This window comes from Mesoplodon densirostris, chromosome 12 (genome assembly GCF_025265405.1).
Source record: "Mesoplodon densirostris isolate mMesDen1 chromosome 12, mMesDen1 primary haplotype, whole genome shotgun sequence".
NCBI classification, from domain to species: Eukaryota; Metazoa; Chordata; class Mammalia; order Artiodactyla; family Ziphiidae; genus Mesoplodon; species Mesoplodon densirostris.
In genome coordinates, this window is record NC_082672.1 from 49,164,701 (window position 1) to 49,191,456 (window position 26,756).

The 26,756-nt window shown below is 42.0% G+C and overlaps 1 protein-coding gene across 1 annotated transcript in view; it reads right to left on the reverse strand.

The window, feature by feature from the left end:
• The window catches only part of SLC16A10 (solute carrier family 16 member 10), a 147,590-nt gene extending 124,863 nt beyond the window's left edge, over window positions 1–22,727 (reverse strand). Inside the window, exon 1 of the mRNA XM_060115017.1 lies at window positions 22,382–22,727. Within this exon, the coding sequence (XP_059971000.1) occupies window positions 22,382–22,727 (346 nt within the window). The remainder of the gene's footprint in view (window positions 1–22,381) is intronic.
• Window positions 22,728–26,756: the final 4,029 nt, after the last annotated feature.

Below are 26,756 nucleotides of genomic sequence, written 5' to 3' on the forward strand. Positions count from 1 at the left end.
GAGTATGTAATACTCCAGATTCCTGTCTGTTTCTTGCATGGCCCCTAGTACATAGATTGTGCTCAAATGCTTTCTACATCACTTTTAAAAATAAATAAGGGCAAAAAATAATTTTAAACACACATACACCCAAATTAATTGATTAAAGCTACTTCAACAGAATTAGCTGGGTCTGGAAGAGGCTGAGGCACGGTGACAGCCCATACAGAGAATGAGACGGGGCTGCTCTTGCAGGCTCGAGCCTCTCAAGGGTGAGGCGTCACCTGAAGGAGTCACTAAGTCCTCGTGGCCAAGTCTCCAGACGGTTCATTTCCATCCCCACTCCCAACCCCAAACAAGGCCTTGATCAACACCTGGGCTGAGAGAGCAGAGGAAAGGGAACAAGGGCATACCCCGCCTGCCAAGGTGTGTCACATGAGAATCTAAGGACTAGGATAATCTCAGGCCTTTCTAGTGTTCCCACCTGTGGTAACAAAGTTTTACTCTAATATATTCACTTGTATGTGTCCTCTTATATTTCCAGATATTATATATAATTCCCAAGCCATTTACTGCTTCTAAAGGGCTCAAAAGCTGGTAAAACACACTGCCCTAAAAGCAAGGAAATATGATTTAAAACTAATTTTAAAAAATACCATTGGTAATTATCAAATTAGCAAATATTAATATAAATAAAACCTAACATTGGTAGGGTTTTCAGGAAGCTAGTATACTGCTGGTGCACAGTAAATGGACTCAAGTTCTCTAAAGAACAATCTGACAACGTGTAACAAGCGTTATAAAGTTGCTCATACTCTTTGAACCAGTAATCTCACTTTTGGACATATACCCCAAGGAAGCAATCCAAGAGGGGGAAAAAAATTTTGTTCAAAGATGTCTACAGGGCTTCCCTGGTGGTGCAGTGGTTGAGAGCCCGCCTGCCGATGCAGGGGACACGGGTTCATGCCCCGGTCCGGGAAGACCCCACATGCCATGGGGCGGCTGGGCCCGTGAGCCATGGCTGCTAAGCCTGCGCATCCGGAGCCCGTGCTCCGCAACAGGAGAGGCCACAACAGTGAGAGGCCCGCGTACCGCAAAAAAAAAAAAAAAAAAAAAAAAAAGATGTCTACAGATATGTTATTTACATTGCATAACACAGCCTGTGATTCAAACACCCAGCAAAAGGAGGTCTGGCTGAGTAATCTAGGGTAGATCAGCCTGATAGCCGAATATCACATTTACTGAAAACATGAAGCAGGTACGCTACCTAATAAAGAAAAATGTACCTTAAAAGGATTGTTCACTGATTAACAGAAAACAAAATATTCACATATAAATCTACAATTCCTTATTTCCAACTTTGGAATCCCAAACCCAAAGTTTTTTTATAAGATGGCATCAATACTCACTTGGAAGTAAAACATGATCTGAACTGACATGAGGGTACTTATGGTCTCTATTTGTCCCAATTACTCTGAATAGCCATACATTTTTTTGCAGAAATATCAGTGTATTAGATTATAGGGTGTTGCCTCAGACTCCCCTGGGCGGGGAGGGGCAGGGGGTAAAAAACACAGCTGTATGAACCAGGTTACTTTTTTAAAATCAAAAAATTTCGACCCCAAAACACATATGGCCCCAAGAGTTTCAGATATGGACTGTGGCTCTGTGCTAATGACACCAGTTGTAAATTTAAAGAGTTAAACTTTGGTATTCCTCAGCTTTGTTGAAAAAAGTCTGAGGGACTTCCCTGGTGGTGCAGTGGTTAAGAATCTGCCTGCCAGTGCAGGGGACACAGGTTCAAGCCCTGGTCCGGGAAGATCCCACACACCACAGAGCAACTAAGCCCGTGTGCCACAACTACTGAGCCTGCGCTCTAGAGCCCACGAGCCACAACTCCTGAGCCCTCGTGCCACAACTGCTGAAGCCCACGCACCTAGAGCCCATGCTCTGCAACAAGAGAAGCCACTGCAAGGAGAAGCCCGCGCACTGCAACGAAGAGTAGCCCCTGCTTGCCACAACTAGAGAAAGCCCATGCGCAGCAACAAAGACCCAATGCAGACAAAAATAAATAAATAAGATAAATAAATTTATTTTTTTTTTAAGTGTCTGAAAGGCGTGCATTCTTTCAGGAAGGCTCCTTATAATGCTACAACTGCAGGAGTGTGTGAAAAGACAAACCAAATCCCTCTCCAAATAATTACAAATTCCAAACCAATAAAACTGAACTAATTACAATTTCTTTTTGCTTAGATTCAAGATTTCACATTTCTGGAAAAGGGTCAGTCTTCTGTCCTACTGAGCATCATTTTATAGACACAAGTTCATTGAAAGAAATGATAAAACTCTCATATTTTTATAAAGAACACTGAGCTAAAATTTAGGTCATTTAAAAGCATTATTTTAAATCTTTTAGTTTAAATAGTCATTTAATATGTAACCATTTTTATCCAGGCAAAGATTTTTTTTTTTCTGGTGGCAACATAATGCGGCTTTGAGATTTTTTTTTCTGGTGGCCAGCAGCAAAATGTGGGGAATGCTCTATTTGCCTTTGCCCTCGTACAAGTAGCCTGTGTACCAGAAACACAAAAGAACCACCTAACAAGAGGATTCTTGATTAGTAATTATTTATCACTCTGGATTTACAATTATGCATACAAACACAAATATTCATCTATTATCTCTTCTGACCCTTCTCTAGTCCCTCTACCTGCCCCCCAAAAGAGAAATACCAATAATAATTTCTTGTGCTGTGTCTGGCTGGGGCTCAGGTATGATTAGCATCGCATGATCTAGCTCTTAGCAACTGTCCATCTGATATTAAATATCTCCATTTTGATCCAAAATAAAATGTGGCCAAATAATGTAACGTGATTTAAAATCAGTTCCCTGGGACTTCCCTGGTGGTCCAGTGGTTAAAACTCCACATTTCAAATGTAGGGACCACGGGTTCGATCCCTGGTCGGGGAACTAGGATCCCACAAGCTGTGCGACACAGCCAAAAAAAAAAAAAAAGGCTCTCCTACTAATCTGTTCATATACAATTAACGAAAGATTGTCATTATAAAAATAAAATCAGTTCCCTTTACCAGTTCCAGCCTATTCCATAATTAACATTTTTCTCTGAGAAGAGACAAAACCTAACAACTACAATGAAAACTCCATACATCTATCATTTATTCCCACAAAACTGCTTAATCTTAGGCCAAATTTATTATTACAGTCATTAAAGTTAATACATCTAATGCTAATGGTTAATTATTTTTAATATTAATATTTTTACTATTATAAAAGCAACACTTGTTCAACACAGAAAAACTAGAAGCTACAGATAAACCAACAGAGACTAAGAAGCCCAAAACCCTGGCACTGGGAGGTAACTTTGGAGTTGGGGGTACTGCTGCCAAAGTTCACGTGTTACATTACTGCAGGAAAACAACTGCAACTTTCTGCCCCCATCTGTGCTAAAACATCAATTAACTTTGTGGAATGCGGTTGTTTAAACAACCATTGACAAATGGGAATCCTTTGAGATGCTGACATTCGAAATTGGAATGTGAAGTCAAAACTAATAAAAAGGATAATTAAGCAAGATGAAAAGGTTTTTACTATTAAAACCAGTCACCAGACTAACCCACCCCACTTGGCATTAGTACCTACACAGAAAAAGTCAATAAATACCTCTGTTTAATGAGTAGTGGTTTTCTACTCTAATGAAATGTATCGCAGAATTGTTTTTTGGATCCAGTCTAAGTTGGTCACAAGACTAAAGAAATTTTGACTTTCTGAACACATGCAGAACACTGTTGATTCAATTTACTCTTTAGCAAAAAAAAAAAAAAGGGTAAAGCTGAACCACAGACCAATGCACCTTTCCCTGAGTTTTATACGTTAATTTAACCACTGACCTTTCATTTAGATTTAACTATCTAATGATAGAAAAGCATACCTTGAACTGAATTCAAAACTCCAGTCACTGATTCTCAAGTTGGGGGACTGGAGGAGGAAGGCAGCACAGTTCCCCCTCACTAAGAGGAGCATATCAGAGAGGCACACTTAGTTTTGTTTGTTTGTTTGTTTGTTTGTTTGTTTTGCGGTACGCGGGCCTCTCACTGTTGTGGCCTCTCCCGTTGCGGAGCACAGGCTCCGGACGCGCAGGCTCAGCGGCCATGGCTCACGGGCCCAGCCGCTCCGCGGCATGTGGGATCTTCCCGGACTGGGGCACGAACCCGCGTCCCCTGCATCGGCAGGCAGACTCTCAACCACTGCGCCACCAGGGAAGCCCCACACTTAGTTTTACAAAGCATATTCAGTATTATAATTTTGTCTTCAAAAAAACAAAGAAAGAATCCTAGGGGATTCCCTGGCCGTCTAGTGGTTAGGACTGGGCACTTTCACCGCAGGGGCCTGGGTTCAATCCCTGGTCGGGGAACTAAGATTCCACATACCACGTGGTGCAGCCAAAAAAAAAAAAGTCTTAATTATTTCCATAATACCACTAAAAGTAAAGGGACAAAATCTTAGCTGGTGGAAAAATACAGAAACATGGCTTTATATTCCGGGTATTAGGGAATCTCACTCAAAAGTTAAACTACCCTTGGAGGTGTGTATCAAAATTTTCAACAGCTATGAGACTTTTATGTTTGGGAACAAAGGGGATTAGAAACACTGCTTTGGTCCACATACCTTATTTCAAATCTTTATTTCATGTGTATCCCCATAATTAAAAATTAGTGAAATGCAATAGCCAAGACATGGAAACAACCTAAATGTCCACTGACAGATGAATGGATAAGGGAGATGCAGTATTAGGTTGACCAGAAAGTTCCTTCAGTTTTTAAGTAAAAATAAAAAACACATTTTTCATTTTCACCAAGAACTTTAAAGAACAATGTATTCACCATTTTGTTCCACTGCCTTCTGTCATTTTTCAGGCAACTTCATAATTCCATCTTCCAAAACTTTTTCTTTTTGAGCAAAGAACTGTTCCAGGTGCCTTTTACAATCTTACAGGGAATTGAAATTTTTTCCATTAAGAGGATTTTGTAAAGACCAAAATAAATCGAAATTCGAAGGTGCAATGTCTGGTGAATATAGCGGATGAATCAGAACTTCCCAGCAACGCTGTAACAGTTTTTGCCTGGTCATTAAAGAAACATGAGGCCTTGTGTTATCCTCATGGAAGACTATGAATTTTCTGTTGACTAATTCCGGACACTTTTCGTCGAGTGCTGCCTTCAGTTGTTCTAACTGGGAGCAATACTTCTTGGAATTAATCGTTTGGTTTTCTGGAAGGAACTCATAATAGAGGACTCCCTTCCAATCCCACCACATACACAACATCACCTTCTATGAATGAAGACCAGCCTTCATTGCGGTTGGTGGTGGTTCATTTCACTTGCCCCACAGTCTCTTCCGTTCCATATTACTGTACAGTATCCACTTTTCATCGCCTGTCACAATTTATTTTAAAAAACGGAACGTTTTCATTGTGCTTAAGTAGAGAATTGCAGGCAGAAATACAGTGAAGAAAGTTTTCTTCACTTAACTTATGTGGAACCCAAATATCAAAGCGATTAACATAACCAAGCTGGTGCAAATGATTTTCAACACTTGATTTGGATACTTTGAATATATCGACTATCTCCCACGTGGTATAACTTTGATTGTTCTCAATGCCTCGATTTGATCACTATCAACTTCAACTGGACTACCTGACCGTGGAGCATCATCCAGCGAGAAATCTCCAGCACTAAACTTCGCAAACCACTTTTGACACGTTCGATCAGTCGCAGCACCTTCTCCATACATTGCACAAATCTTTTTTTTTTTGCATTTGATTTGTATTTTTACCTTTCTTGAAATAATAAAGCATAATATGCCGAAAATGTTGCCTTTTTTCTTCCATCTTCAATATTAAAATAACTACACAAAAATTCACCAATTTTGATAAGTTTAAGTGCATGCTGATAGGACAGCTGTCACAATACAATCCAACAAAATTGCTTAAAATGAATTTAAAGACAACTAAGCACTGTTAAGAGTCAGCTTACAGAAAAACCCAAACAAACATTTTGGCCAACCCAATACATATATACAATGGAATACTACTCGGCCATTAAAAAGAATGAAATAATGCTATTTGCTGCAACATGGACACAACTAGAGATTATTATACTAAGTTAAGTAAGTCAGAAAGACAAATACCATATGATATCACTTGTATGTGGAATCTAAAAATATGACACAAATGAATCTATCTATGAAACAGAAACAGAATCACAGACATAGAGAAGACTGGTGGCTGCCAAGGGGGAGGGGGTTGGAGGAGGGATGGAGTGGGAGGTTGGGGTTAGCAGATGTAAGCTTTTATATATAGAATGGATAAACAACAAGGTCCTATATAGCAAAGAGAACTATATTCAATATCTTATGAGAAACCATAATGGAAAAGAATATAAAAAAAGAATAATTCAGTTATATGTATAACTGAATCACTTTGCTGTACAGCAGTAATTAACACAACATTGTAAATCAACTACACTTCAATTAAAAAAACTTAGTGGGACTTCCCTGGTGGCACAGTGGTTAAGAATCCACCTGCCAGGCTTCCGGGGAAGATGGCGGAAGAGTAAGACGCGGAGATCACCTTCCTCCCCACAGATACACCAGAAATACAGCTACACGTGGAACAACTCCTACAGAACACGTACTGAACGCTGGCAGAACACCTCAGACCTCCCAAAAGGCAAGAAACTCCCCACGTACCTGGGTAGGGCAAAGCGGAGAGATTCCCGCACAGAGGATCGGTGCCGACCGGCACTCACCAGCCTGAGAGGCTTGTCTGCTCGCCCACCGGGGCGGGTGGCGCTGGAAGCTGAGGCTCGGGCTTCGGTCAGAGCGCAGCGAGAGGACTGGGGCTGGCGGCGAGAACTCAGCCTGAAGGGGGCTAATGTGCCACAGCTAGCCGGGAGGGAGTCCGGGAAAACTCTGGAGCTGCCGAAGAGGCAAGAGACTTTTTCTTCCCTCTTGGTTTCCTGGTGCGCGAGGAGAGGGGATTAAGAGCACTGCTTAAAGGGGTTCCACAGATGGGCGCAAGTCACGACTGAAAGCGCGGAGCCCAGTGACGGGCGTGGGACGCTGGGGCTGCTGCTGCCGCCGCCAAGAAGCCTGTGTGCGAGCGCAGGTCACTGTCCACACCGCCCTTCCGGGAGCCTGTGCAGCCCGCCACTGCCGGGGTCCCGGGATCCAGGGGCGGCTTCCCCGGGAGAACGCACGGCGCGCCTCGGGCTGCTGCAACGTCACGCCGACCTCTGCCGCTGCAGGCTCGCCCCGCACTCCGTGCCCCTCCCTCCCGCCCGGCCTGAGTGAGCCAGAGTCCCCGAAGAGGCTGCTCCTTTAACCCTGTCCTGTCTGAGCGAAGAACAGACGCCCTCCAGCGACCTACACGGAGAGGCGGGGCCAAACCCAAAGCGGAGACCCAGGAGCTGTGAGAACAAAGAAGAGAAAGGGAAACCTCTCCCAGCAGCCTCAGAAGCAGCGGATTAAAGCTCCACAATCAACTTGATGTACCCTGCATCTGTGGAATACATGAATAGACAACAAATCATCCCAAATTGAGGAGCCAGGAGTCAGTGCTGTGCCTCTGAGGTGGGAGAGCCAACTTCAGGACACTGGTCCACAAGAGACCTCCCAGCTCCACATAATATCAAACGGCGAAAATCTTCCAGAGAGCTCCATCTCAACACCAGCACCCAGCTTCACTCAACGACCAGCAAGCTACAGTGCTGGACACCCTATGCCAAACAACTAGCAAGACAGGAACACAACGCCACCCATTAACAGAGAGGTGGCCTAAAATCATAAAAAGTCCGCAGACACCCCAAAACACACCACCAGACGTGGACCTACCCACCAGAAAGACAAGATTCAGCCTCATCCACCAGAACACAGGCACTAGTCCCCTCCACCAGGAAGCCTACACAACCCACTAAACCAACCTTAGCCACTGGGGACAGACACCAAAAACAATGGGAACTACGAACCTGCAGCCTGCAAAAAGGAGCCCCCAAACACAGTAACATAAGCAAAATGAGAAGACAGAAAAACACACAGCAGGAGAAGGAGCAAGATAAAAACCCACCAGACCTAACAAATGAAGAGGTAATAGGCAGTCTACCTGAAAAAGAATTCAGAATAATGATGGTAAAGATGATCCAAGATTCTATTACCCAGATCCAAAATCTTGGAAATAGAATAGACAAAATGCAAGAAACAGTTAACAAGGACCTAGAAGAACTAAAGGTGAATCAAGCATCAATTAAAAACACAGTAAATGAAATGAAAAATACTCTAGATGGGATCAATAGCAGAATAACTGAGGCAGAAGAACGGATAAGTGAGGTGGAAGATAAAATAGTGGAAATAACTGCTGCACAGCAAAATAAAGAAAAAAGAATGAAAGGAACAGAGGACAGTCTCAGAGACCTCTGGGACAACATTAAATGCACCAACATTCGAATTATAGGGGTTCCAAAAGAAGAAGAGAAAAAGAAAGGGACTGAGAAAATATTTGAAGAGATTATAGTTGAAAACTTCCCTAATATGGGAAAGGATATAGTTAATCAAGTCCAGGAGGCACAGAGAGTCCCATACAGAATAAATCCAAGGAGAAATACGCCAAGACACATATTAATCAAACTGTCAAAAATTAAACACAAAGAAATCATATTAAAAGCAGCAAGGGAAAAACAACAAGTAACACACAAGGGGATCCCCATCAGGATAACAGCTGATCTCTCAGCAGAAACTCTATGAGCCAGAAGGGAGTGGCAGGACATAATTAAAGTGATGAAGGAGAAAAACCTGCAACCAAGATTACTCTACCCAGCAAGGATCTCATTCAGATTTGATGGAGAAATTAAAACGTTTACAGACAAGCAAAAGCTGAGAGTTCAGCACCACCAAACCAGCTTTACAACAAATGCTAAAGGAACTTCTCTAGGCAAGAAACACAACAGAAGGAAAAGACCTACAATAACGAACCCAAAACAATTAAGAAAATGGGAATAGGAACATACATATCAATAATTACCTTAAATGTAAATGGACTAAATGCTCCCACCAAAAGACACAGAGTGGCTGAATGGATACAAAAACAAGACCCATATATATGCTGTCTACAAGAGACCCACTTCAGACCTAGAGACACATACAGACTGAAAGTAAGGGGATGGAAAAAGATATTCCATGCAAATGGAAAGCAAAAGAAAGCTGGAGTAGTAATTCTCATATCAGACAAAATAGACTTTAAAATAAAGACTATTAGAAGAGACAAAGAAGGACACTACATAATGATCAAGGGATCAATCCAAGAAGAAGATATAACAATTGTAAATATTTATGCACCCAACATAGGAGCATCTCAATACATAAGGCAAATACTAACAGCCATAAAAGGGGAAATCGACAGTAACACAATCATAGTAGGGGACTTTAACACCCCACTTTCGCCAATGGACAGATCATCCAGAATGAAAATAAATAAGGAAACACAAGCTTTAAATGATACATTAAACAAGATGGACTTAATTGATATTTATAGGACATTCCATCCAAAAACAACAGAATACACATTTTTCTCAAGTGCTCATGGAACATTCTCCAGGATAGATCATATCTTGGGTCACAAATCAAGCCTTGGTAAATTTAAGAAAATTGAAATTGTATCAAGTATCTTTTCTGACCACAATGCTATGAGACTAGATATCAATTACAGGAAAAGAGCTGTAAAAAATACAAACACATGGAGGCTAAACAATACACTACTTAATAACGAAGTGATCACTGAAGAAATCAAAAAGGAAATTAAAAAATACCTAGAAACAAATGACAATGGAGACACGACGACCCAAAACCTATGGGATGCAGCAAAAGCAGTTCTAAGAGGGACGTTTATAGCAGTACAATCCCACCTTAAGAAACAGGAAACATCTCGAGTAAACAACCTGATCTTGCACCTAAAGCAATTAGAGAAAGAAGAACAAAAACATCCCAAAGTTAGCAGAAGGAAAGAAATCATAAAAATCAGATCAGAAATAAATGAAAAAGAAATGAAGGAAATGATAGCAAAGATCAATAAAACTAAAAGCTGGTTCTTTGAGAAGATAAACAAAATTGATAAACCATTAGCCAGACTCATCAAGAAAACAAGGGAGAAGACTCAAATCAATAGAATTAGAAATGAAAAAGGAGAAGTAACAACTGACACTGCAGAAATACAAAAGATCATGAGAGATTACTACAAGCAACTCTATGCCAATAAAATGGACAACCTGGAAGAAATGGACAAATTCTTAGAAATGCACAACCTGCCAAGACTGAATCAGGAAGAAATAGAAAATATGAACAGACCAATCACAAGCACTGAAATTGAAACTGTGATAAAAAATCTTCCAACAAACAAAAGCCCAGGACCAGATGGCTTCACAGGCGAATTCTATCAAGCATTTAGAGAAGAGCTAACACCTATCCTTCTCAAACTCTTCCAAAATATAGCAGAGGGAGGAACACTCCCAAACTCATTCTACGAGGCCACCATCACCTTGATACCAAAACCAGACAAGGATGTCACAAAGAAAGAAAACTACAGGCCAATATCACTGATGAACATAGATGCAAAAATCCTCAACAAAATACTAGCAAACAGAATCCAACAGCACATAAAAAAGATCATACACCATGATCAAGTGGGGTTTATTCCAGGAATGCAAGGATTCTTCAATATACACAAATCAATCAACGTGATACACCATATTAACAAATTGAAGGAGAAAAACCATATGATCATCTCAATAGATGCAGAGAAAGCTTTCGACAAAATTCAACACCCATTTATGATAAAAACCCTGCAGAAAGTAGGCATAGAGGGAACTTTCCTCAACATAATAAAGGCCATATATGACAAACCCACAGCCAGCATCGTACTCAATGGTGAAAAACTGAAACCATTTCCACTAAGATCAGGAACAAGATAAGGTTGCCCACTCTCACCACTCTTATTCAACATAGTTTTGGAAGTTTTAGCCACAGCAATCAGAGAAGAAAAGGAAATAAAAGGAATCCAAATCAGAAAAGAAGAAGTAAAGCTGTCACTGTTTGCAGATGACATGATACTATACATAGAGAATCCTAAAGATGCTACCAGAAAACTACTAGAGCTAATCAATGAATTTGGTAGAATATCGGGATACAAAATTAATGCACAGAAATCTCTGGCATTCCTATATACTAGTGATGAAAAATCTTAAAGTGAAATCAAGGAAACACTCCCATTTACCATTGCAACAAAAAGAATAAAATATCTAGGAATAAACCTACCTAAGGAGACAAAAGACCTGTATGCAGAAAATTATAAGACACTGATGAAAGAAATTAAAGATGATACAAATAGATGGAGAGATGTACCATGTTCTTGGATTGGAAGAATCAACATTGTGAAAATGACTCTACTACCCAAAGCAATCTACAGATTCAATGCAATCCCTATCAAACTACCACTGGCATTTTTCACAGAACTAGAACAAAAAATTTCACAATTTGTATGGAAACACAAAAGACCCTGAATAGCCAAAGCAATCTTGAGAACGAAAACTGGAGCTGGAGGAATCAGGCTCCCTGACTTCAGACTATACTACAAAGCTACAGTAATCAAGACAGTATGGTACTGGCACAAAAACAGAAAGATAGATCAATGGAACAGGATAGAAAGCCCAGAGATAAACCCACGCACATATGGTCACCTTATCTTTGATAAAGGAGGCAGGAATGTACAGTGGAGAAAGGACAGTCTCTTCAATAAGTGGTGCTGGGAAAACTGGACAGGGACATGTAAAAGTATGAGATTAGATCACTCCCTAACACCATACACAAAAATAAGCTCAAAATGGATTAAAGACCTAAATGTAAGGCCAGGCACTATCAAACTCTTAGAGGAAAACATAGGCAGAACACTCTATGACATAAATCACAGCAAGATCCTTTTTGACCCACCTCCTAGAGAAATGGAAATAAAGACAAAAATAAACACATGGGACCTAATGATACTTAAAAGCTTTTGCACAGCAAAGGAAACCACAAACAAGACCAATAGACAACCCTCAGAATGGGAGAAAATATTTGCAAATGAAGCAACTGACAAAGGATTAATCTCCAAAATTTATAAGCAGCTCATGCAGCTCAATAACAAAAAAACAAACAACCCAATCCAAAAATGGGCAGAAGACCTAAATAGACATTTCTCCACAGAAGATATACAGACTGCCAACAAACACATGAAAGGATGCTCAACGTCTTTACTCATTAGAGAAATGCAAATCAAAACTACAATGAGATATCATCTCACACCAGTCAGAATGGCCATCATCAAAAAATCTAGAAACAATAAATGCTGGAGAGGGTGTGGAAAAAAAGGGAACACTCTTGCACTGCTGGTGGGAATGTGAATTGGTACAGCCACTATGGAGAATGGTATGGAGGTTCCTTAAAAAACTACAAATAGAACTACCATATGACCCAGCAATCCCACTACTGGGCATATACCCTGAGAAAACCATAATTCAAAAAGAGACATGTACCAAAATGTTCATAGCAGCCCTATTTACAATAGCCCGGAGATGGAAACAACCTAAGTGTCCATCATCGGATGAATGGATAAAGAAGATGTGGCACATATATACAATGGAATATTACTCAGCCATAAAAAGAAATGAAATTGAGCTATTTGTAATGAGGTGGATGGACCTAGAGTCTGTCATACAGAGTGAAGTAAGTCAGAAAGAGAAAGACAAATACTGTATGCTGACACATATATATGGAATTTAGAAAAAAAATGTCATGAAGAACATAGGGGTAAGACAGGAATAAAGACACAGACCTACTAGAGAATGGACTTGAGGATATGGGGAGGGGGAAGGGTAAGCTGTGACAAAGTGAAAGAGCAGCATGGACATATATACACTACCAAACGTAAGGTAGATAGCTAGTGGGAAGCAGCCGCATAGCACAGGGAGAGCAGCTCGGTGCTTTGTGACCGCCTGGAGGGGTGGGATAGGGAGGGTGGGAGGAAGACGCAAAAGGGAGGGGATATGGGAACATATGTATATGTATAACTGATTAAATTTGTTATAAAGCAGAAAAAAAAAAGATTAACCAAAAAAAAAAAAAAAAAAAAGAATCCACCTGCCAATGCAGGGGACATGGGCTCGATCCCTGGTCCAGGAAGATCCCACATGCCACGGAGCAACTAAGCCTGTGCGTCACAACTACTGAGCCTGTGCTCTAGAACCCACGCACCACAACTACTGAGCCCACGTACCACAACTATTGAGCCCACATTCCTAGAGCCCGTGCTCCACAACCAGATGCCACTGCAATGAGAAGCCCACAAACTGCAAAAAAGAGTAGCCCCCGCTCACCACAACTAGAGAAAGCCCGCGTGCAGCAACGAAGCCCCAACACAGCCAAAAAATTAAAAAAATTTTAAATAAAAGAAAATCATGACTACATTAATATAAGCATGTAATAAAGTTAGAAATTCTATCTGGCCACCTTCTTAAAAAATGAAATGAAATGAAATAAAATAAAAATTTAAAACTTAGTGAAATGAAAAAAGAGTTCAATTTGGGAATAAGGCAAGTCACATCCTCAATTTCCTAGTTCTAGTTCCTACATGCATGGCGGAATGCAGGCATTTTGCTGTTAATGAAGATAACTTAGCTAAGAAGGTATGATCACACACATCTGGTACACAGATAACTAAGAGCACTGCTTTCCTCCGTTACTCCAGTCCTAGAGGGTGGGTCTGGGTGGTTCTTCTGCACAGCTCCCAGGAAAGCTGGAGTTGTTCCTTCTGAAACACTGCCAATAAAAACACGCACAGTTGTGCCTGGGTGGCACCAGGCTAGGCGGGTGCTCAGAGCTGGGATGAGCTGACTGTTGGAGCAGTGTTTGGGGTTTCGTTTGTTTTCGTTAAGGTTTCACTTCAATATGAGATCAGATCTCTAGCTGGGTTGTGATAACTCTAAATGGAATGGATCGGACGACTTCACAGGATTTCTGATAACTTGGGTAGGAGACACTAAAGGTTCTAGAGAACATTTAGGTAAATATGCAGAAAATAGTTTCAAGGGGATAAAAGGGCAGTATTCTACATTTCAAGACAACTTTAACAGAATGATACATTTTTGTCCAGCTAAAAAGATGCTCTTAAATTCAACTTAACGGATGTAAATACTGATATCATGTGTCCCAACCTTAAACCGTGCAAGTTGCAACTTCATTATCTATAAACAGAGGTAATGACACACTACAATGCTACTCTGAAAAGTAAAATTGAGTAATGTATATGAAAACCCTTTCTTTATGGTAAAGAACTATGCAAATTATCACTTAAACAAATATGGATTATCTTAAAAGTGCCTTTCACAGAATGCTAGATTAGGATGGGTTGATATTAGGTTCTATGTCTTCCACTCTACTCTAAGCTTAATTCGTAACTCATTTGAATTCATGCTACCCCCAAAACATTCCACATGCATCCCCCAAAAACGTAACAACAGTTGCATAAAAGCACTGTTTATCCCATAGTTGTGATAAAAGAAATAAAATGGCCAACCATTTCATCAGAACCTTTTATAAGGACCAACAACCACACTGAAGAGAGGAGTGGCACACATAAAGTCACAGAGGCAAAGACAGCAGGACAGATTTGGGAAAGTGCAAGACCTTCAGCTAGGCTGGAGCGTAAAAAGCAAGAAGGGAGAGGGAATTCCCTGGCGGTCCAGTGGTTACAGCTCCACGCTCCCACTGCAGGGGGCCCGGGTTCGATCCCTGGTCAGGGAACTAAGATCCCGCATGCCGCACAAGATGGGAGAGAGGTGAGAAGCAAGGCTAGAGGGTCAGGCAAGGGCCGGTGCTCAAAGGCATTTGGTTTTCCCAGAACTAATGGGTATCACTGATGGCTTTTAAACAGAAAAATGATATGGTCCAATGTTTCAGAAAAACCACTCAAGTGTATAACTGAGGACAGGTATACCAGTTAATGGGTTATGACAATAATTGAGGCCAAAAGTAATGAAGGCATGAATTAAGGCACAGCACTAAAGGAAAAGACAGGGATTGACTTATAAGGCATTAAGGAGGTAAACACAAAAGGACTGTCTAACTTAACGAAATAGGAAAGGAAAGAGGAGAAATAAGAAATTAAGATGGATTCCAGGTTTCTGACATGAGCCATCAGAGGTGTTATGCACTGAGAGAATTCAGAAGGAAGGCTACGCCTATCCACAGGTGGGCTGTTGTTTTTGGTGGCAGGTGAACACTAAGTGGGGTGGCTAAGAAATGAGTTCATTTTAGCTAAGTATGATGTACTTGTGCATCCAAATGGGATTTTCTAGAAATAGATAATATGGGCCTTGAACACAAAGAAGAAATTTGGAAATAACACCCCAAGATAGTGGCTGGAGCCACAGGGCATATGAGACACCCAAGGAAGGCAAGAAAAGTGAAGCAAGCACATGGCCTGGGACCAAGCCTCAAGGAACTGCAACATGGATTCAACAAGGACCCATATAAAAATGATACAACAAATCACATCAAGAGCACAGAGTACAATTTTTTTTTAATTTTTATTTTATTTTATTTATGGCTGTGTTGGGTCTTCGTTTCTGTGCGAGGGCCTTCCCCAGCTGCGGCAAGTGGGGTCCACTCCTCATCGCGGTGTGCGGGCCCCTCACCATCGTGGCCTCTCTTGTTGCTTAGCACAGGCTCCAGACGCACAGGCTCAGTAATTGTGGCTCACGGGGCCAGCCGCTCCGCGGCATGTGGGACCCTCCCAGACCAGGGCTCGAACCCGTGTCCCCCGCATCGGCAGGCAGACTCTCAACCACTGCACCACCAGGGAAGCCCCCAGAGTACAATTTATTCTAAAAGACACCTCAAAACCTCTCCTGAAATAATTCATACACTTTTATTTTTGGTTGAGTTGGTTCTTTAGACAGTTAATTCTATTGATTAAAAATTCCACGATAAAACACCACAGGAATACTCATATTGTTGTACTTAATCAGAATTCACTACACACTATTTACACTTTTCAGTCTTGCTCGGAACTCAGAAACATTCTGGAAACGGAGTATGAAATGCTCACACCATGCTCCTGTCTTCATTATTCCAAAATCCTGGAACAATTTTTGTGGTCTAATAACTTATTTTAACAGGCAGTTTAGATGAATTCACATGGAATATAAGGTTGGATGTTTTAAGACGGAAGAGAATGAAGGAAATTCAAGCATCGTAACAGCTGCCATAAGTGAGTTCTCTTGGCTTTTCAACCTCCCTTTGAGTGCAAATAAGAGTCAGGTATTTTCCTTATAGTGAAACATGTATAGTATAGGACCACGAATCAGATCATTCATTCACTGAAACCATCTTAAGAAAACACCATTACTAAAAACTCCCCTATGACATAGAAACGGTTAGCTATGCAGACAGCTTTCCCCACCAAAAATAAAGCCCTCTCCATAAAAGCCAGACATAGCAGTTCAGTTCTAAACTATAGCCAAAACCTCCTGTAAGTTCAGGTGTAGCATACAATTGCAGTATGTATATATCAACATAATATCAGTATGCAAATGCAAAAGCTTTTTTTAAAAAAACCTTCAGGAAGAGCTAACTGACTTAAACTTTCAGAGGTGCTAGTAAGACCACGTTGAGAGGTGTTGCAAGATGCATTCATCCCTAAATGCTACTAAAAATCCTACTTTGTGATTATAACTATCTGAAGAGCAATCTACCTCCACACAGGGAAGGTAGAGTTGCGTTAATGATTATAACCAAAGAGCCTCCCTTTTTGGACCTTTTTGATAGCCTACTTCCCTTTAAAACTGTTGAATTTTTAATACCTTGATTTATACTTGAAAATATCCAAAAGAGGAAGATAATGTGCAGTGTTTCTCAAACTTATTTAACCACAGGCCTCTTCTTTAAAGAAAGGCTATTAAAGAACACATTTTGGGAATTACTAAAAGAAGTAGGGGTCTTCTTGACCAAGCCTCTGGACCACAAAGACATAATTTCTTCAAAAGAATATCACTAATGGCCCTAAATACTGATTCTGAAAACATACTTGTTTTAAATAGTTATTTTTTAAACATCAATATACCACTAAAATATTTTTTTTCTTTTTCCAGGAAGAAAGCAGATAAGTAAACTAGACTAATACCCTAGTAAGATCCCAGAGAATATCCACAGCACTGTGTCAGGAAGCTAAAAGAACCCTAGAATCTGTCTCAGTTCCATGAAGGAACTAAAAATAGGTTTTCCAATAACAAAAGTTAAAGCAAAGTTGCAATTTCTAAGGGAAACAATGTTCTAGTTAATTGTAGTATCTGTTTTAGTTTTCCCAAAAGTGTCTGATTTCCCCCCATCCGGGCAAGAAGCACGTACATATGAACAGATAAAACTTAACTGAAAAGAGACAACTCAAGCTCAGCTTGCTCCCTCTGATGGACCTTTCTAACACAGCAGTATGTGCAAGGCATATCTCTGAGTGCCATGTCAACAGCAGCCAGGATAACGAAATAGGGCTGTGATGCACTCAACATTTTTAATTGGTTCTACTGCCTAAACCGGAGTTCGGCTTTCTTCCCCTTTCCAAATTCTTAATTTCACCAAGTGAGATTTATTGCCACAGAGAAAGAGGCCATCAAATGCCTTTCCCAGCCTCCACGGTTCGTGGGAATTTCTTTAGAATTTCAGCCTCTTACATTAAGACTGAGTCCTGGTATACTGCAAAGAGAAGTACTCTGTTTACTTATTTGTATCCCACAGCAGATCAAAAGGGAATCAGCTGTTCTCCTTGGGAACAGCTGACTTCCTCTCTCTATTACCACCTCCAGTGCCCAGCACAGAGGGTGTCAGATACTTGGTAAACATTTGTAGAATGAATAAGGAGTAACATTAAGATGTGTAAACTCGCTTATATCTTAGTGTGAATCAATTTCTCCACGCCCATTTCCTGAGAAATTTTGGGTGGATCATCGGTGACGTAGAAAAAGGTAAGAGAGCCCTGAAGAGAAAAAGTAAAGCCTGAGGAAGGTTCCTCTTCAGTTCTGCCTGGAAGTACTGTCCTGCCATGGATCAGTCTAAAGGAGCCTGGTTCTTCAAAGGAAACCCCAGACTTCTTCTTGAATGCCATGTGAAATTGTCTTGCTTCTCCGTGAACATCTCCCTATACTTCAAAAACCTAATTATTTCTTTCTTTCTTTTTTAATTTTGGCCACGCCGCACGGCTTGCAGGATCTCAGTTCCCCAACCAGGGATTGAACCCGGGCCACAACAGTGAAAGCACCAAATCCTAACCAATAGGCCACCAGGGAACACCCAAAAATCTATTTCAACGAGACATCAACAACTGGCAATTGCTTACTGACAGCCAAGTAAGACCAAGAAACAGGGACCCTAATCTTTCAGACCTCTTTTCTAATGCCAGAATTCTCGGTATAGTACTCAATTTCTAACACTTGAATTAACCAAACATAAAGAACACTGGATTAGCAGAATGTTATCTAGCCAATGCAATATGATCAAGCATTAAAAGCCTAGCTTCTGAAGGCACATAAACCTGAGGTTGAACCCTGGCTCCACGACTTACTTAATCTCTATAAGCCTGAGTTTCCACATCTGAAAAGAAAGATTAAATAAAGCCTATCTCGGGACTTCCCTGGTGGTCCAGTGGGTAAGACTCCATGCCCCCAATGCAGGGGGCCCAGGTTCAGTCTCTGGTCGGGAAACTAGATCCCACATGCATGCCGCAACTAAAGATCCCGCATGCCACAACGAAGACCTGGCACAGCCAAAATACATACATAAATAAATAAATAATAAAAGCTCAACAGATAAGTTTCTTTTAAAATAAATAAATAAATAAAGCCTATCTCATGGAGTTGCAGTAAGGTTTAAAATAGGAATGCATGTAAAGTGCTTAGCACTGGGCCTGGCACATGTGAAGTTCTCAAGAAATATGAACCATCATTTGGAAGCCTAGGTTCCCATTCCAACACCACCTCCCTGTGTATCCTTGGGCTTATAATTATAAAGAAGCTAATGAACACGTGAAGACTGCCCTCTAATGCCGGAATTATCAATCATGAATAACATAATAGAAAATGGACTGAGGGCTTCCCCAGTGGCGCAGTGGTTGAGAATCTGCCTGCCGATGCAGGGGACACGGGTTCGAGCCCTGGTCTGGGAAGATCCCACATGCTGCGGAGCAACTAAGCCCGTGCGCCACAACTACTGAGCTTGCGCGTCTGGAGCCTGTGCTCCGCAACGAGAGGCTGCGATAGTGAGAGGCCCGCGCACCACGATGAAGAGTGGCCCCCGCTTGCCGCAACTAGAGAAAGCCCTCGTACAGAAGCGAAGACCCAACACAGCCAAAAGTAAATAAATTAATTATTTTTTTAAAAAAAAAAGAGAGAAAAGGAGGGAGAGGTTGCAGAGAGGATATGGAATGCACGGGCTCTAGTCTCTCTGTTCCAGACTTCGAAAATGGACCGAAACTTTGAAAAAATAAAAGCCTTAAACAGTTCCAGGTATGTTTTATGTTGTACTTGAAGTTAGCATACGTTTGATCACAGATGACTCAGCATTAGAATATCCAAATAAAAAAGACTGACGAGTCAAACTTCAAAGCAGGTGTTCTCAAACACTTCAGGGCCTACTGTAGATGAGACTTTATATGAAACACATGTGTGTGTGTGCGTGCATGTGTGTGTGAGTGAGTGTGTGAGAGAGAGAGAGAGAGAGAGAGAGAGAGAGAGAGAGAGAGAGAGAGAGAGAGGGAGAGAGAGAGGGAGGGAGGGAAAGAGAAAGGGGGGAGAGAGAGAGAAAGAAGGGAAGAGAAGGAGGAAGGGAGGGAGGAAAGGAGAAACAGAAGGGGGGTGGATTTCAACATTAACTAGCTAAAAGACTATCCTGTCACCATTTTTTCACCGATGAGGCGACCTCAGACCTTAAAGTTTATCTGCTGTACATGTTTCACATATCAACCAAGTACAAGTACAGGCTTTTGTGCCATCTAGCTGGGGTGTTACACAGGGCCATTACAAGTGCACAGGGCGCCTCTGCAGGAATTAGATAAAGGGCACCCAGAGCACAGGCTGGTTTCCAGTCACCACTGACCCTGAGTTGTGTACCTTTGTGCAAGGGCACAACCAACCACACATGGCAGTCATGCAGATGAGCACAAAGATCTTCAGTATTTAGCTGGCACACCTGTATACCTGTTTGAGTGGTACACACACCCCCACACAAACACGGCTGAAAGCCATCAAGGATTTAAATGAGTAAATGGAGAAAGACATTCAACAAAACTGAAAATAGTTTCAAAAAGTTCAAGAGAGCAGGTCCCTGTGGCCTCCCTCCCCTTCAGCTACCCAGAATTGGCCTATTGTAGCAATGGGAACCTTGGGGACGGTAGAGAGACAGAGGCTTCGACACTGCAAAACTCTGATACCTGGTAAAGCTATGGTCTCTCTCCAGCAGTTGCTCACTCTCTCTCAAAAAAGGTTAGCAAGGAGAAAAAATAAGACACTCCACAGATACCAATGGATCTACTCACCTGAGTTTGCAAAACCAGTGGTAAACAAAAGACTGTTTTGTTTTGGTGTTTTGACCGCAATAAACGTCTGTAATCCCAGGCAAGAATATGCTAAATGCTGAAGGAACTAGTCTTAAAATGTTGACTCTTGTGAATTCTGCCTCCTTGGGCTTTTCCCTCCCAGATACCCGATACTCATAGAGAAAAGACACAAAATAATTTTTGTTTACTACTGTATATGCATACCTATCCTGCTAAACTGTACAATAGTTGCCTTCCAAGCAGATACATCATACTACATTTTGAACACTTTTGTATCCTGTGACCTGCAGAACACAACAGCTTTAAAAGCTATTTAAGGAACAGAAATTCCAGGTTAAATATGGTACCTGATTCACATGCGCAAGGAGCCAATGTACAAGAATATGCATGGCAGCATTGTCTATAGTAAATTTGGAAGTAACCTAAATGTCTATTAAAGGAAAAATGCATATAAAGTATAATATATTCATACAATGGAAAACTATGAGTTAAAATGTAAAGAATTTAAGCTACCAGCTCAAATTGAGGTATTATGGGGATAAACTGCAAACAATGCAGAGTAGAAGAAAAGCTGAATAATGATACATAGAGTATAATACTCTTTATATATAAGGCTTTAAAACTCCCAACATTACCTCTCTCTTAGAATTTGTTATGAGTCTTGTGTATTTTTTGTATGCACACTAAAGACCTAAGGAAAACTCTAAAAATAAACGAAAATTAAAGTTAAAAAAAAAAAAGACCATTAACCATATAGTTGCCCAAATGGCAAGGAGGGAGCCTGATTTAGTCATGGAAATCACTTGGCCCTTTAAGTCATAAGATGTGTGTCTTATCTCCATTCTGGGCTCATTAGGACACTTTATTTCAACAAGCTTCACTTTTCTCACCTAAATGGGGTTGACAACACCTGCCTTGCAGGATGACGCGAAATAATGTATGTAAAGGCATTATACAGAAGGTCTTGGATTTGGTAGATCAGATAATAACCAACCCTCTACCCGGGAAAAAATTTTGAGTCTGCACCTTTTTCATCTAATTTGGTATATGATTAAATATGACAAAGAACACACTAGGAAAGGGCAACCCTTCACCTCCCTCTCCCCAGTCCCTGATCTAGCTGTCTCCTATATTTAGCAGAGTGACAACCCCTTCCCCCAACCCCCCCCCCAAAAAAACCGCCACGAAACCGTGGTTCCTTCAGGGCCCCCTTCCGAACTCTCGTGACCTTGGAATACATATCTTTCATCTCGCCAACCCTGCCTCCCCGCAACACAAACAGCCCTCTCCAGCGCCGGGAGCAGATGAACAAAAACCCAACCGTCACGGTCACGAAAGAGACCGTAAAAATGACGGAGCGGTGTAATAGGGTTTGGAAGGGTCTGTCTGCTTTCAAAAATTAAGAGAAAGTCTACCGCAGACTCTTAGCCCCTATTCTGCAGAGAGGAAAGCAGGAAGATCTAGGCAAATAAGTTTTGCGACTTGTTTCCAAATACAGTGCCTACATCTGGATTCAACACAAAGACAGGCGCACCGAGCAGGCTGCTTTTGCAACTGGACAGACCCACCCCTCACAACCTCCGCACACACGGACCCACAGAGGCGCACTAGGCGGCGCCGACGCTCGCTCCGCAACCGGGATGCGCGGGGGTCCCCGCGCCAGCCCCCTCGGGGATGGCCGCGGCGGATGCTGTGCCTCACCTGTCTTGAAGACCATCTTGTCATCGTCCTTGGACCCGAAGGTCTTCAGCATGGACACGAAGAGCACCCCGCAGGCGTTCTGGATGCCGAACACCGACCCGTTGCACCACATGGCCGCCAGCATCACCAGCCAACCCCAGCCGCCCTCAGGGGGCTCAAGGGGCTCAGCGCCCGCCGGCCCCGCCGGCCCCGCCAGCTCTACCTCCACCTTCTCGGCCCCCGCCGCCTCCGGGCCATCCAAGGGTCCCGGGCCGGGCAGCGGAGCGGCCCCTGGGGGCGCAGGGCCGGGCGGCTGCGCCTCGCTCGTCCCCCGCGCGGCGGCCGGCTCCTCCTGGGAGGGCACCATGGCCCGAGGCGGCCCCCTCGTGGGCTGGGGAGCGCGAGGGGCGCGAGTTCCCGGCAGGCTCGCGGAGGAGCCGCCGAGTTGGGTTGGTGGGCTAGTGAGGCCGAGGTGAGGGCGGTGGAGGCCCCCGTGGGCAGGCGGCGCAGGGATAAGACTCGAGCCTCCCGGTCCACAGCCCCGCACCCTGACTGAGCAGGCGGCTGGGCAGCCCGCACTTAAAGACGCCCGCCCCCCCGCTCCACCTCCTGGGGGCGTGGTCGGCGGTGGGACCTGCCCCGGCCCACCCCCCTCCCGCGGCGCGCGGAGCCAGGTGCCTGCGGGTGGCTGTATCTGCGCGCGCGCCTGCAGTGGGGCCTCCTCCTACCCGGCGGGGGTCACAGATGTGTAGGTCACCCAGCCACAAAGTGTTAACGGAAGGGGCGCGTCTCCTCCTAGGTGCACGCTGGGTGGGTCATCAGGACCACAGTGCGGGACCTTCTTTAGCCTCAGCTCACTGACAGCCTCACGACCAAACTAACATTGTCTCTTTGTTTTGTTTTTTTGGCATTCACTTCTTATTACTAATTCTAATACATAAGATACGTTATGCCACCTGCTGACTTAAAAAGGAAGTCGGAAAGATCAGAGGCCTTGTTTAATTTCTCCTGCATTCATATGCAATTTCCTGTGAATACTTGGCATAATGAACAGGCTCATTTTGGGAGACTGTTATACCAGTCTTAAAATAACAAACATTTTTGACAGACAGCTGAAAAACACTAAACTACAGCACAGTTGTTTGTACTTTAAGCAAACACTAGCACCTGCATTCAACTCCTCTGTCTCCCTGAAGCATGGAGCAACAATGTATGTAAAAGAAATGAAGAGTAACTAGCTGCGCAATATTGAGCACAATTTTTTTTTTTTTTTTTTTTTTTTTTTTTTGGCTGCACGGGGTCTTAAGTTGCTGCATGCATGGGGGATCTAGTTCCCAGACCAGGGATAAAACCTGGGCCCCCTGCATTGGGAGCACGGATTCTTACCCACTGGACCACCAGGGAAGTCGCTTGAGCACAATTCTTAATTTCTGTTACTCAGATTCTTCACTTCAAAGTCAAAATATGCTAGTTACTTTATGATGGAGTACACAAATGAGTGTGATTGATCACATTTCTGCCTCTATCTGTTCAAAATCTAGTAGAGAGAAGTCCTGGGATAGAATAGGAGTGTCCGATAATAAGTGTTACAACACATATACAACAAAGAGAAGTGGGATGGAACCATTAAATTCTCTTCAAAACACTAGAGAAGGGCTTACCTGGTGGCGCAGTGTTTGAGAGTCCGCCTGCCGATGCAGGGGACACGGGTTCGTGCCCCGGTCCGGGAAGATCCCACATGCCGTGGAGCGGCTGGGTCCATGAGCCATGGCCACTGAGCCTGCGCGTCCGGAGCCTGTGCTCCGCAACGGGAGAGGCCACAACAGTGAGAGGCCCGCATACCGCAAAAAAAAAAAAAAAAAAACACTAGAGAAGGACTTATACAGCAAATAGCCTTTGAGCTGAGCCCTGAATCATACAGGGAACTTCAGTGGGCAAAGATAGGGGAAGAGCCTTCTAGGTAAATAGCAGAAGCTAAGGGAAAGGAGGGTGTACCTGAGGAACAGGGAACAAAGCTCAAGTATATGTCTTAGGGATGGGATTAGAATGGTAAACTAAAGAACAGTCGCCCAAGTGCACAAAAATGAATGTACAAGGATGTTATTCCAGCACTGTTGGAAATAAAAAGTGGAAGCAAAAGTGTGCATCAGTAGAGAATTGATTAAATACTTACTATATAACCACTAAAAGTTATGATGTTCACCTCTGTTGACTTTGAAAGTCACAACATTTCATTGAGCAAAGAAAGCACATCCAAAAAAAAAAGGTATGGATTATAACACAAAATATAAAATAGATATCCATGAGTCAATATTGATATAAGTAAATGATTAAGTACATAAATAAGGGGGGAATAAACACCTCCTTGCCTGACCTTCTTTCCCCTCTTTTGAATGGTGAATTCTCACTCTATCTTCAAGGCTTAACTCTAAAACGAAGTCACCTTTATCAATTCTCCCTCCAGGCTTCCATATTTTATTTATAACACTTTTCACAGTCAGCAGAGTGGTTTTCAGTCTCCTTAACTAGAGTAAGAATTTCAGACGGTCAGATGATGTCTCATGGAGATTTGAACCATAGCACCACGCACAGTGTAAGTGAACAACAAATAGTTGTTGAACCAAATTGAATTGAATTTAAAAAAATTTTTTTAAGAATCACACAGCATGAAATTGATCACATCAACTTCATCCCATATTTTCAGGTGGAAAATTGTATTTTTTAAACAACATTATTTTATTTCCCAATTATAAAAGTAATACATGCTCGCTATAGTAGATACCATAAAAAATAATAAAATTTTTAAAATTTATTATTACACCACTCATATAACCTCTCAACATTTAATAGTTTTTAATTATTTATGTATTCATGGAAGATAGAGCATCAGTTTTGTAACTACCATTATTGCATATTTCCCCTATAAACTATGGTATGGCATCGTAAAAAAAATTACGAGTCTTTTAACGTTTAATGAAGATGATGAATGAAACATAAAGAAGCCCAATGAGATGAGGATGCCCAGTAGACTCTGCCACAGGCCATCTTCAAAGGTCCATGTGACTTAGATTTGTACATCAGCAAAGTTATTTACCAGTTACCACATGTTATGAATCTTCAGGACTGCTCACAAAGCTACAAATCTACTATGTTTCCTTCCAGTCTTTTTTTTTCTTTGCATTTTTAAATAAAATCAGAATCACGGTATTGTGGACTGTGTACCCTCCCCCCACCCAGGCAAAATATCATATTGAAGCCTTAATCCCCAGTACCTTAGAATGTGACTGTGTCTGGAGATAGGGCCTATAATAAAGGTAATTAAGTTAGAATGAGGCCATTAGAGTGGGCCCTAATCCAATCTGACTGGTGTCCTTATAAGAAGAGGATATTATGACACAGAAAGAGAGAGACACAGGGAAAACCATGTGAGGTCACAGGAGGAAAGCAACCATCTGCAAGCCAAGGAGAGAGGCCTCAGAAGAAACCAAACAAACCTGCTGACACCTTGATCTTGGACTTCTATCCTCCAGATCTGTGAGAGATAAATTTCTATTGTTTGAGCCAGCCAGTCTGCAATATTTTGTTATGGCAGCCCTAGTAAACTAATATACATAACTAAGCAAAATTTTGTACCCTGCATTCTTTTCACTTAAGCCATTGTATCATAAATAACTTCCCATGTTATTAAATATTCTTCAAAAACATGTTTAGTGGCTATATAGGCTTCAACTATAGAGATGGACCATAACTGATTTAACCATTTCCTATCACTGCACATATAATTTATTTCCGGTTTTTCACGATTATAAATAATACTGCAATAAACATCCTTACACACAAATATTTATCAGCATCTGTGATAATTTTTTTTTTTTTTTTTTTTTTTTTTGCGGTATGCGGGCCTCTCACTGTTGTGGCCTCTCCCGTCGCGGAGCACAGGCTCCGGACGCGCAGGCCCAGCGGCCATGGCCCACGGGCCCAGCCACTCCGCGGCATATGGGATCCTCCCAGACCGGGGCACGAACCCGTATCCCCTGCATCGGCAGGCGGACTCCCAACCACCGCGCCACCAGGGAGGCCCTGTGATAATTTTTTAGAATAAATTTCTAGATGTGAGATTACTGGTGAAAAGCACATGCATATTTTAAGACACTAAACAAATTGATAAATTTTAAAGCAACTTTGTCAGTTTATAACCCCACCAGCACTATATGAGAATTCCATGTTAGTGCCCCTCAGGAAGTATGGAATAATATGATTATTTTTAAATCCTGCCAATTTAGGATTAAAATGAAATTTCATTATTAGTTTATTTTTCAAATCTTTAGCTATAAGTGACAAATATATTTATTAATCATCTGAATGTCCTTTTTTATAAATGGTCTCTTGATAGTCA